General features: G+C 40.6%; 1 protein-coding gene across 1 annotated transcript in view; it reads left to right on the top strand.

Annotated features, from left to right (window-relative positions):
• Positions 1–12,732, top strand: part of celsr3 (cadherin, EGF LAG seven-pass G-type receptor 3) — a 127,021-nt gene that overhangs the window by 61,424 nt on the left and 52,865 nt on the right. The window contains exons 5-14 of the mRNA XM_034087251.2: positions 37–152; positions 834–922; positions 1,144–1,158; positions 1,531–1,688; positions 6,202–6,365; positions 7,002–7,127; positions 7,842–8,011; positions 9,600–9,785; positions 11,454–11,564; positions 11,748–11,916. Of these exons, the coding sequence (XP_033943142.1) occupies positions 37–152; positions 834–922; positions 1,144–1,158; positions 1,531–1,688; positions 6,202–6,365; positions 7,002–7,127; positions 7,842–8,011; positions 9,600–9,785; positions 11,454–11,564; positions 11,748–11,916 (1,304 nt within the window). The remainder of the gene's footprint in view (positions 1–36; positions 153–833; positions 923–1,143; positions 1,159–1,530; positions 1,689–6,201; positions 6,366–7,001; positions 7,128–7,841; positions 8,012–9,599; positions 9,786–11,453; positions 11,565–11,747; positions 11,917–12,732) is intronic.

The raw sequence follows: 12,732 nt of genomic DNA, 5'->3' as shown, positions 1-12,732 counted from the left end.
TATTTATAAGGATTTATGTCTGTGATATTTTTCTAGTTTTGCCACCCTGGAGAACAGTGGTCTTCTTTTCTATAACGGACGCTTCAATGAGAAGCACGACTTCATCGCCTTGGAGATCCAAGAGGGACAAGTGGTGCTCAAATACTCCACAGGTACTAAACAGTATAACCTTATGTGTGATTGTGTTTCTGTGGGGCTCTAGTATTTCTCTATTTATAATATTCCCACAGAGAAAGAGACATGTGTAGTTTTTCTCTGAAAGTTTATGTCTCATTTCTTTATGTTTTAGGAGTAGGGTAAGGACACAGATTTGATCTAAACATGTGGAGGGTGGGAGGGTTTACTCAACATTTTCGGTGAGATAAGTCAAATGTGGTACTTTGAGAGATTCCCACTCTTTCAGTGTGATTTGTGTTCTTTGTGGTTAAGTCCACGCTGCAGGAATGGCACACCACAAGAATGTAATGAGTAAAGACCCTAGATAGCAGTCATATAGTTAAGTCATCATATTTCTCCTGCTGCTTCGGCCTGCTAACCATTGCCAACAACAACTTAACAAAACTTAAAAGTACAGAAGTGGTGGCACGTTTTGCATAAATGTTTTGTTACCTGTCCAATTGAAGCGGTAAATAGAAGGGTATAAAAGGTTTGAACAATTATTTCCCAAATAAAATCATTTATAGGGCTTAATGTACTTGTATGAAACCAAATCAAAAGCAAACACAGCACTACTAAGTCCATTTAGATTAAAACAAATCTATTTGTAATGTACCTTTAAATGATCGTTATGACCTAGTTAAGTTTTGACACATACTCCCCGGGTCCTCCTGCAGGTGAATCCTCCACCCAGGTGAGTCCCTTCCTGCCCGGCGGTGTGAGCGATGGCAACTGGCACACTGTGCACATCCACTACTACAACAAGGTGCGTCTACATCTGTGTGTCATACACCATTTAACATTTTCTGTTTCTGTTGTCAGCTATTCTTTGATGTTTTACTTGTGATTATTTGCACTGCACTTTGAATCCAGATGAAGTGTTAGTGTGTGCATACTTTCATGTGGGCGTTTGCTTGAAACCATTCCACTCATGCATATTCGCCACACATCTCCTTTAATTTTCTTCATATTCTTTCATTTCCTCAGCCAGCTACACGCTATGTGAGTATGAGTGTGTGACAGGGTGCACATACACATCCTTTTCTCTTTCTTTCTGTTCCTCCTTCTGTATTTCTTTATTTCACCAGCGCACAGTAAGTAAAGAGTGAATGTGTTGTCCATCTTATTTTACTCCATTATTTTCCTACCCATCCTCGTGCGTGTTACTAACTCAAATGTTCCCCTTTTCTTTCTAACCTGATGTGCAGTAGCAGCGTAGATATTGAATCTAATCTGATGTTATTGTGTAGTGTTTGACTGCAGTGATATAAACCTCTAGATTTAGCAAATGCTGTTTCATTTCTTGCATGGTGTCTGGTGTTTCTTGTTTTTTGCTCCCCGGTACTCTGTTTTCAATCATCTGTTTGTGTTAAGCCCAAGCGCAGTATGAGCGGCGAGGCCCAGGGTCCGTCGGATGAGAAGATTGCCGTGGTGAGCGTGGACGACTGTGACACCGCATTGTCGCTTCGCTTCGGTACACAGCTCGGAAATTACAGCTGCGCCGCACAGGGCAAACAGACCAGCAACAAGAAGTGAGTTCATCTTGTTTTCAGCCCACCATCTTTCTTATGTATTTCTTCCTGTTTTGTCTTAAAATGTGGTGGCTTGAAAGCTAAACACACCTGAAAAATGACCCCAACAATAACTAAAAGGATTCATCTGATCCATTATACAAATGCATCTGCAGTCAGAGCACTGTACCCCACATATAGTATCTTGGAAAAATCATCAAATATGACCTGCAGCATAAACACATTGTGGGGTCTAACAAACCAATGCAGTAGCAACTTCTTAAATAAACTACAGGATCAGCTGCATATGAACATATAGATTAGACCGCTTTTCAAAAATGGGTGCATTGCCCATATGACCCGTTTACCTTCCATTGATATAAAGCTAAGAATACTACCAGACTACTAAAATGCATTTAGCTGTCTGCCTGTTTAATGTAGTTGTTGGCAGATTAAGATTGAATATGAAAGTCACATTATTGTGTAAAATATCACATGCATGAATACTCACTGAATAATAACTCTAACATGACTTACCAATTGGAGGATATGACCAAAGGCAGAGTAATACATTGACACGTGCCATGTAATATAACACTATGTCACGTGTCATTGCTATCATTATACAGTTTCATGTTGATCTCATCATGGAATTAACTCCAAAGTCTCATCTCTGTCATTTATGAGATATTGATTACTCCAAACGCCTAGTGAACACAAATATTCAGCTGAATTCCTCCATAAAACTCTCTAGCAGCGCCTGAAACACTGAGTAGTCAATAACCCTGAGCTGTGTGTCAGCTTCTTTGCAAAGACAACTTTCATTAAACATCATCTGTGACTCATCGGAGGCTTAACAGATATTCAAAGGCAGTTTTCACTAAGTAGAAATCCAATGAAGCTGCTCAGTGTGTGAACATCACAGGTTGCTGGATTACAGGTATTAAGTCATGTTGAGTGGTAGTATTACTTTATAAGGAAGTATTGGCTTTGAAGGGATTTAGGTTCAGGCTGTATATGGAGCTTTTAAGGAAAGGCAAGGCAAGTTTATTTATATAGCACCTTTCAACACAAGGCAATTCAAGGTGCTTTACAAAAATTAAATACATTCAGACAAAGGCATTTAAAAACAGTAAAAGATAATAAAAGAAACATTAAAAGAAAAAATACATGAATACAAAGTACATGAATAAAAAGTTACAGTGCATTAAGATATGAATAGTTCACACAGAAGTTCCACTTTACTGATGAACACAACGGCTCAGTTTCAATTAAAATTAAATGCAGCGACAAAAAGATAAGTCTTCAGCCTTGATTTAAAAGTAGTAAGAGTTGTAGCGGACCTGCAGGTTTCTGGGAGTTTGTTCCAGATATTTGAGCATACAGTACTGTAATAACTGAACGCAGCTTTACCATGTTTAGTTCTGACTCTGGGGACAGAACGCTGACCAGTCCCTGAAGACCTGAGAGATCTGGATGGTTCATAATTTAGCAGAAGATCAGACATGTATTTTGGGCCTAAACCATTCAGTGCTTTATAAACCAGCAGCAGTATTTTGAAATCTATTCTTTGACACACAGGAAGCCAGTGTAAAGACTTCAGAACAGGAGTGATGTGATCCACTTTCTTAGTGTCAGTGAGGACTCGAGCAGCAGCGTTCTGAATTAGCTGCCGCTTTCTAATAGATTTTTTAGTGAGACCTGTGAAGACACCATTACAGTAGTCCAGTCTACTGAAGATAAAAGCATGGACAAGTTTTTCCAAATCCTGCTGTGACATTAGTCTATTAATCCTAGATATGTTCTTTAGGTGATAGTAGGCTGATTTAGTAACTGTTTTAATGTGACTGTTGAAGCTCAGGTCAGAGTCCATGACTACACCTAGATTTCTGGCTTTATCTGTTGTTTTGAACATTGCAGGCTGAAGCTCAGCGCTAACTTTTATACGTTCTGCCTTGGCTCCAAAAACCATTACCTCAGTTTTGTCTTTGTTTAATTGGAGAAAGTTCTGACACATCCAGTCATTGATTTGTTCAATGCACTTGCTCAGTGTTTTAACTGGAGAATAGTCTCCTGGTGAAATGGTTATGTCAATTTGTGTGTCATCTGCATAGCTATGGTAACTTATTTTGTTGTTTTTCATTATCTGAGCCAGTGGTAGCATGTAGATGTTAAAGAGAAGAGGCCCCAAGATGGAGCCTTGAGGAACCCCACATGTCATATTTGTCAACTCAGATTTGTATTTACCTATAGAAACAAAGGTATATTGATTTAATTTCCAATGACAGGATGAGAAAATACTGTTCATATCGATACAGTTTGATGTTGCGTTATGTGAACCCTTTCTTTTACTCTGCCAGTCTTTGCATCTCACCTCTTCTAAACCCTCATCACACCCCTGCTGAGAGTAAAATAAATAATGATCAATCAATTCTGCAGCTCAACTAAATCTCCTCAGATCTTCTTTGGGGGCAGTGGGCATGGTCATAATTGTCATGAGATGTAACCCAGTCTGGTCTGTTTACCCAAGAAACCATAATTACACAACACCACTTTCCACAAGTCATCCAGAACAAAAGCTGTTGAGAAAATCTTTATTATACTGTAGCATTTAGTGAATTTAAGTATGTTTCTTACCCAATCACAATACAATATTGGAACTTGCATTGCATACAATTTTTTTGTATTACAGATTTTCAATTTTCAAACAATTAAGGATGTGCCCGCATCTTTGTAGCCATTAACACATTGACTTTGAGTCTTCACAATTTGATTCAAGACCTACTCCTTATGTTCATCTCACATTTAGCTCTTCATGCAATTATCCATTTTGATTGCTTTTGTTGTACATAGGTCCTTAAGATGACACGTATAATGTTAGTTACTTCCTATTGTGAAATTAATTAATGGAACAAAGAGAATGATATGATCAAATGTGTCTATGTTCACTTGATGGGCCATTATCCTTACAATAGCTAATGATCAGCTTCCAGAGATAGAATATAACATTTCATTATTGTATTGCCTAAGCCTTGTGAGATGATCACAGTTTAAAATGAACACCATTTGATGCCATTTGAGCAGTCTCTAATCTGTTAAACTCTTGCTCAAACTTTGACAGAGACTTTTGCTATTGGACAGATCAGGGTGATGAGGTGACTGTAGGATCATCAATGGGGACCTGAAGCTTTTAATAAGCCCGACTTTGACTTAATCTACCCTTCATGTCTGTCTGTCTCTCTCTGATGGTTTGCTGCCTGCTATTAATGTTCAGTCCTTTTCATCACTCTCAGCCTCTATCTCTCCGTCCCCCAATCATTCTCTTACATGTATGTAGGACAAAAACAATAACATTTGAAATCTGCTGTCTATCTGACCTTGTCAAAGTTCTGTAGTCAACGTATAGGTTGTTTCTACCAAACTAAATGTCTACACAAACAAGTGCACAACACATATCCACCCTTTCACTCAGAGAGCAGCCGGTCGTAGCGTAGATGTGTGGCCTCTTCTCTGTGAGCTGTAATCACGTTGGCTTTGTTCTGTCAGCGCTAAGTGAGTCTAAGACAAGAGAAGACAGATCAAAGAGGAAGGCCAAAGCCTGACGCTCCAATACAACACTCCTCCTCCGTTTCATCTGTATTTCACCGTTAACAGCTTGCCCTCCCATCACTGTCTCGACATCTTCTTTTAATGGCACTCGGTTCATATTTGCCGTAACTCACACTTAATATCTAGGTATTTGCTCTAGATATTAAGCTCGACTGAGTCGCCTTTTGTCTTTCTGGGTTCCTTCAATTCATAATCCACTGGCATTTATTGGCTCTGCATGTGACTAGTGCTGCCAAACTGAGCTCAAAAGGAAAACCTCAAATTGGGGGAGGGAAGATAATGCAAAGAAAATATGACAACACAACTGTCTTCTTTTTTCCGCTAAAGCAATCCCATAACTGTTATTTCCTGCCTCTTCCTCCTCGCATTCCCCTCCACCGTCTTCCATCGGTCTTGTCATCCGCCTTTACGGTTGCTCTCTCTTGATATTTGCTGTAACTCACACTTAATCTCTTGTTTGTTCATCTGCTTCCCGTTCAGTCTCCCTGTCGTGGCTGCTTTTCGTCTCCTCTTTACGCTGTGACTTCCTCCTTTGCCGTCTCCCTGTTCCCCTCTGCCTTGTAATCCACCTTTTCTTATTTTTCCTGATATTTCCCAATGTTTAATCTCCTGTTTGTTTACTGCCTCTCATCTCATTCTCTTGTCCCCTGTTGTTTTCACTTTTACCCTCAACAACATCATTGTCATCTCATTTATTCTCAACATCAAGCGATTCTTGTTCCTCTGATGACATACTTAATCTGCGGGTTTGTTCAATCCCTTTGCCTTTTTCATACCCTCTTTTCATGTGTTTTCCTTTTCCTACCCTCTCTTCCTTCATCCCTCTCCTCCCTCCTCCATCCTTGAGTGATAATCCTTTCCTTCTTATTCCGCTTTCTGCTCCACCTTATTGAATCCTCTTCCTCTTTATCCCCTCCTCTCTCAGGTCTCTGGATCTGACTGGCCCATTGTTTCTGGGCGGAGTTCCCAACGTACCTGACAACTTCCCGTTTGGATCCAGGGAGTTTATCGGCTGCATGAAGGAGCTGCACATTGACAGCAAGCCGCTGGACTTGGCTGGGTTCATCGCTAACAATGGAACGATCCCAGGTCAGCACTGCGAAAGAATACACCCCTCCCCCTAAAAAAACATCAGTAATGAAACATGTATGCCCAAAATCCTACCTTTTATTTTGAAAAAACCCAAAACTCATACCAGAGGTGTGGACTCCAGTCACATGACTTGGACTCCAGAGTCAAATCCATGCAGGGAGGTGCAGGAGTTTATTTTGCTGAGCCATCATGCGGCCAATCATATGCGAGGACACGCTAGGATCATACCATTATGTGAAAGAAGGGTGGGGGGCAGACGCTCCAAAGACAGCAGGTGTAGTGGTACAGGCCAGCTACACAGGGAGACGGGGCGCCGGATTGAAATGCTAGCGCGTCGGAAAAAGTCAAGAAATGCTGAGTGCAGGATTTGTAAAATGAAAATAACCTTCAGAGCAGGGTTTTTATTTTGGTAACCACTAAGGACTTATTGTCAGAGGTGGGAGAAGTTCAGATCTTGTACTTGAGTAAAAGTACCAGAGTGAGACGAGGTGAGCTGAGTTGAGGCGTGAACACCATGATTTATTATCTCGACATACCCTTTTTGTATGCATTTGGTGACACATGCAGTACATTATGCTGACAGGTTTCTGTGAACTTGATAGTTGATGAAACTGTCTCTGCTGCTTGTTAAAGGTTGCAGCGCGAAGCTTCCCTTCTGTAAGTCCAACCCCTGTCAGAATGGAGGAACCTGCCATGTGAGCTGGGAGACTTTCTCCTGCGAATGTCCGCTCGGGTACGGAGGAAAGGACTGCAGCCACGGTGAGATGATACATGAGTTTATTTTCATCCAGAGCCAACCTTTATTGTGACACTTAGTTATAATAATAATAACAACAAATGAGACAGTGACTGAGATAATTGGCCGTTTCTTTCTCACCTTCAGTGGCCTTTATTTGTAAGAACTAATTATACTAATGGCACATTAATTAGTAAATAATGAACTTCGGTTAACATAACCTGTTTTAATGAGCTGCTACACACTTTGCTATGTCATTAATCCATTCGGGTTAATGTCTTATTCTTCAATTCAGCATTTTCTTTCAGCACTCTTCTTGTACTTCTTCCGCATTTAGTGCTGAGCTTTCACAGCTGCAGGCCTTTAGAGTGTGTGAGAAAAGTGAGTGTATAAGTGCAATGGATGGATGCATTCCTGAATGCGTTAGTATCAACCTTTGAAGGTGTTGACTGACTGAAATAACAAGGTACAATTGGTGATTCCCTTTAATTCCATATATTTTCTCCAAACTAAATGTTCAAAGGTTATAAGACGTATGTGTTGCCTGTCAGTATAACAAACACGTAATATCCGCTGATTGAAGTTAGCATTACACAACATGTTGTTTTGACTTTAAGTCCTTCTTAACATTATTGGGGCATATATGCAATCATTGCTCAGACGCAAACAATTTATTTCTGCTTGGTCAAAATATTTAACTTTTGTATTCACTATCTTTCCTTCACCCTCCCCCTCAGTGATGTCACACCCCCATCGCTTCCTGGGTAACAGCGCCCTCTGGTGGGACCTGAAGAACGACATGACCATCTCCACGCCCTGGTACCTGGGCCTGGTGTTCAGGACCAGAGCACGAGAGGGGACGCTGCTGCAGGCCCAGGCCGGCCAGTACACCAGCCTGCTGTTCCAGGTGGGCCTGAACACACACACACACACACACACACACACACACACACACACACACACACACACACACACACACACACACACACACACACACACACACACACACACACACACACACACACACACACACACACACACATACATACCAGGGTTTCCGCTAGGATTTTTTCTCGCCGGTCAAATGTCCGGGCAGAATTCATTTTACCGGACTAATTTGAAACTTACCGGTCATATTTCAATAATAATAATAGTTGTGTAGCAGAGTTTCCGTTAGCAGGTAATTACCGGACTATGAGCAGATATGCTTCAGTTTAAAACTCAGTTCACGGGCTCATTTTTATATTGCTTCAGTTTATAATCGTAACAGATCGAAAAATTCAGATTCATTTTTCAATAAATGATTCCACAAACAACAAACAACATAATTATTACATTCAAACAAACTACTTGTAGTAGATAACGTACATTATTCAGAAGTTTACATCAACTTTGAATAATAACACGGGAGAAACGGAGCCTCTCTTTTCCCCTCTCTCTTTCCTGACAGCCCGTCAGTTTCTCATGCAGCTCCTGCAGCCCGCTAAACAGAGGGCGGGGCTTCAGGTGATTATACAGAGCTGAGTGTCTCGGTCAGACTCAGCAGCTGATCTGATCTCTCTCTCGCTCCGGTTATACTTCACTCGCGTTTATGTCCATATGATCAGATCCAGCTCTCCTGATCGGCCTTTATAGAGAGCACCGATCAAACTATTAAGAGTGAATATCGGCCGATAATGACCGGCGGCCGATCGATCGGAGCCTCCCTAATTATTACCAGACATTTTGACCGTCAGGTTTTGAATTTACCGGTTTTTTATAAATTTTACCAGCTAAAAACCGGTAATTACCGGCTAACGGAAACCCTGATACATACATACATACATACATACATACATCAAAGAAGGGAGATTATTTTCAGTACCTCTCCCTCTAGTCTATCTAGTGGTTCTTATTCCCGGCTCTGCCTCTGCCCCTCCCTGTTTTTTTTTCCATTTTATTATTGGCATACATTTGGAGAGCTTTAGCCGCACTAAAACATAAATGGCAGCATTATGCTGTACCATAAAACAATGCTGCACATTTTAAGCCTAATCTCACCCGGCAGCAGGATACAAAATTAAGCGTGGGTTGCTAAATGTGTTAACAGCGGTCACATCGATTATGGGGATGATACTTATGTCTCAAAGTCATTGTGGTTCTATTCGGTGTGTAAAACAATTATCGTCTTCTACTTAAGACAACCGTGTAAAAATAAGGTAGGTTTTATCTGTAAATTATGTACATTTCTTCAATTTTCTACATCCAATGGTATTGAATTAGCAGCCTCTATGGGTGCAGCCAAGATTTCAATTTCACACTCCCACACACACACACACACACACACACACACACACACACACACACACACACACACACACACACACACACACACACACACACACACACACACACACGCTCCACACAGACACACACACACACACACACACACGAGCCTCAGTCTCTTGTTATTTTATTCCTTTCCTCACATTCTCTTGTGTGTATGTGTTCCTCAGGTGATAAATGGTCAGCTGGTGTTCTCGGTGACGCGTGGGTCGGCCAGGCCGGTGCGTCTGCGGTTGGATCAGGTTCAGGTGTCAGACGGCCAGTGGCACGACGTCCAACTGGAGCTGCGAGACGTCCACAGCGGCCGCGAGACGCGATACGTCGCCACGCTGCGGCTCGACTTCGGACTATATCAGGTAAAAGACGTGATACAGACTTCGGAAAAGCTTGTATCAAAAAATAAACTTGGGAACGTTTTTTAGGACGGATTGAATGTTTCTACAAAAAAGGAAGCACAGATATAAATGAATAACAAGGTTTTTATCATATTTTCTTTACTAAATCAAAGACCCGTCAGTTCTCTCAACAATACATTTGCTGGTGTTTTTTCCAACACCAATAACAGATAAACAACCTTAATTGACTGTGTTCAATTGGAAATAGGATTTTTTTTCCTAGCTCTAATTAATTTGTTTTGCAGATACTCTGGTGGACAACATTTCTCAGTCAGTAGATAAGTTACATTTATCATGAAGCATTTGAATATGAATAAAGGCAAGAGAAATCCTTTTTAATATCCTCTGATCTGAAATATCAAACACTTCCTGCTGTGAGCCAGTACAGTGGAAGAGATCATTCAGAAGATATGAGCAAATTACAAAAGCATTTATATATTACTTGGGTGTGAACTTAGATCTGATACATGGCGTGAAATCCTTCCACAGCATGGTTTCTGACATTGTTCATAACCCTTGACTCACAAACATGTGGGCTTGAAATCCTTCTTATTTCTGGTGAATTAATATCAAATCTTACGAGATGATGTTTGTTGAGCCCGTACATGTGTTTATTTGCGACTTGTAAATATCTAAAAGAGGCATGCTGCACACAGAAAATGAAGCACTCGGTGTTATTTTTACATTTATCTCACTTCAAGAAAAAACGACATGCTTTGTTTTTCATGCTGATTCTTAAATGATCTGCCAGCCAGTGAAGCCTTTCATCTTTCCATTGTAGTTCACCAGGCTATCCTTCAAAGTGCATCAAGTTTTACGCTGAGGTGCAGAAAAGGTTTTTAAACACACCATCATTGGCGTTGTAACTGCCAATTAAATAGTCCTTCCCTGTGAAAGTTGTTGGCATGTGTTCAGCTGTAATCAGGCAGATCCCACCCTCCATCTTCCTCTGCTGCTGAATCGGTGCTACAGGGGGCTCATCGATTTGTTTCCATGCTTGATGCAAGCTACGTTGCCTGTCAGCATTGCTCCACAACACTGTCAGTGTTATCAGTCGGGTATTGACCTTCTCCACAATGACTGCATGTTATTGTTTTCTTTTATTTACTGATGTCAATCAATTACCCTGCAGCCCCCCCCCCCCCCCCTCCCCGCTTTACTGACATAAGCTTCATTAAACATGACTACTAACTCATATTGAGGTAAATATAAAAGAGTCCCTTCCAATATATTTTTTATGGAAAACATCTTTTATATTCTTTCATTTAAAAGATTCTTTCTATTTTACTGTTTATACCTGGCAATATACATTTTTTTATTGCATATGTTTAAACAAAGCTTGTTGGTTGAGGAACTTCCTTCCTTTGTGACTGATTCTTTTTCACCGGTTGTGTAGACTGCTTTGATATTTACATATAAAATATAAATTGAGTTCTACGTTGTCGCATAATCCTACTCAAATGTGCCCATGTGTGTTTTTGTTCAGGTGTTCAGTTTCCATACATATTAATAACATCTCTGCCATTTCTCTCTCTCTCTCTCTCTCTCTCTCTCTCTCTCTCTCTCTCTCTCGCTCTCTCTCTCTCTCTCTTGCTCTCGGTCTCTCTCGCTTTCTCTCCCCCCCCTTAGGGAACAGTGATAGTGGGAAATGAGATTCATGGTCTGAAGGTGAAACATCTGCATGTGGGAGGAGTGCTGGGCTCCGGAGAGGTTCAGAACGGGATAAAAGGATGCATACAGGTGGGTGATTTGAAATTCCTAATAACTATTAATTAAACGATTGCTGGGGAAGGATGGAAATATTGGCACAAACTGTAATAAATGCAAATGTGCTTAGGAACAAGTTTAGAATAGATTTAGAACATTAAATGAATGAAGCTGCCAATTTCTTTTGTTTTTTAACATCTCTCTCTCTTTGTACAGGGTGTTCGGCTGGGTGTACGGCCTGACTCCCCCCCTCTGCCCCGCCCCTCCAGAGCTGTGAAAGTAGAGACCGGCTGTAATGTAGGAAACCCCTGCGTCTCGTCTCCTTGCCCCAGCCACAGCCGCTGTACCGACCAATGGGAGCGTCACACCTGTCTCTGCGAACCTGGTGAGTGAACACAGAGATGATGCTGCTGCTGTTTGACAAGGTGCCATCCTTGAATCTTTGAGCAAGCAGGATTAGCAAATGAAAATATGAAATTGATATTCTCATTTATGTGAATACAAAGGATAATAATACAAGCAGCAGAGAAGGAAGGATGCCAATTGGTCAGTTCATTTGTGATATTGTACTGTTTGGACAGCGCCGTTGCAGCTGTGTGAATGGTGTCACAAGCCGTTGTTGTGATGTCAGTGTAAGGGTTTTTAAAAAGGAGACAGAGCTTAAACACTTTAACTTAAGAAAGTTGTAAAATAAGATGACATTTATTTTGTATTATTGATATATGTAAATTACTTAAATCTTGTTGGTCCAAGACAAATTTGCCGTTTAAGAACACCTCATTAGTGGAAAATTACTTGCTGAGATCATTAGTTTCTGTTAAACAACAACAAATCAAAGTCATTCAAATGAATTTCTGATAATAAATTCATGATTGAGAGCTTCTGAAGTCAATTGGAACAGCAAGGATTTGCAATATTTCTTTATTTTATATCACCTAAGGATTATTGACTGATCAGATTGTTTTACTATCTCAAACAAACAATGGAATTTAAGACTTGGAACAACTTGCTGTCTATTAATCGCTTGCCTATCATCATTTATTGACAATTAATACATTAAATAATCTGGCCAAACGACACAGCCAAGAACAATTTAGCACTTCAGTCGGGCGCGTTAAATTGCATGTGTGCTATCCTTTGCATCAGGGAAATGTTCCTAATGTTTTATAATATTTAATTTAACACATTTTGGACATGGATG

This window comes from Pseudochaenichthys georgianus, chromosome 7 (assembly GCF_902827115.2).
Source record: "Pseudochaenichthys georgianus chromosome 7, fPseGeo1.2, whole genome shotgun sequence".
Lineage (NCBI taxonomy): Eukaryota > Metazoa > Chordata > Actinopteri > Perciformes > Channichthyidae > Pseudochaenichthys > Pseudochaenichthys georgianus.
Note: the sequence above shows the minus strand (reverse complement) of the source record. Positions and strands in the feature narration are given on the sequence as shown.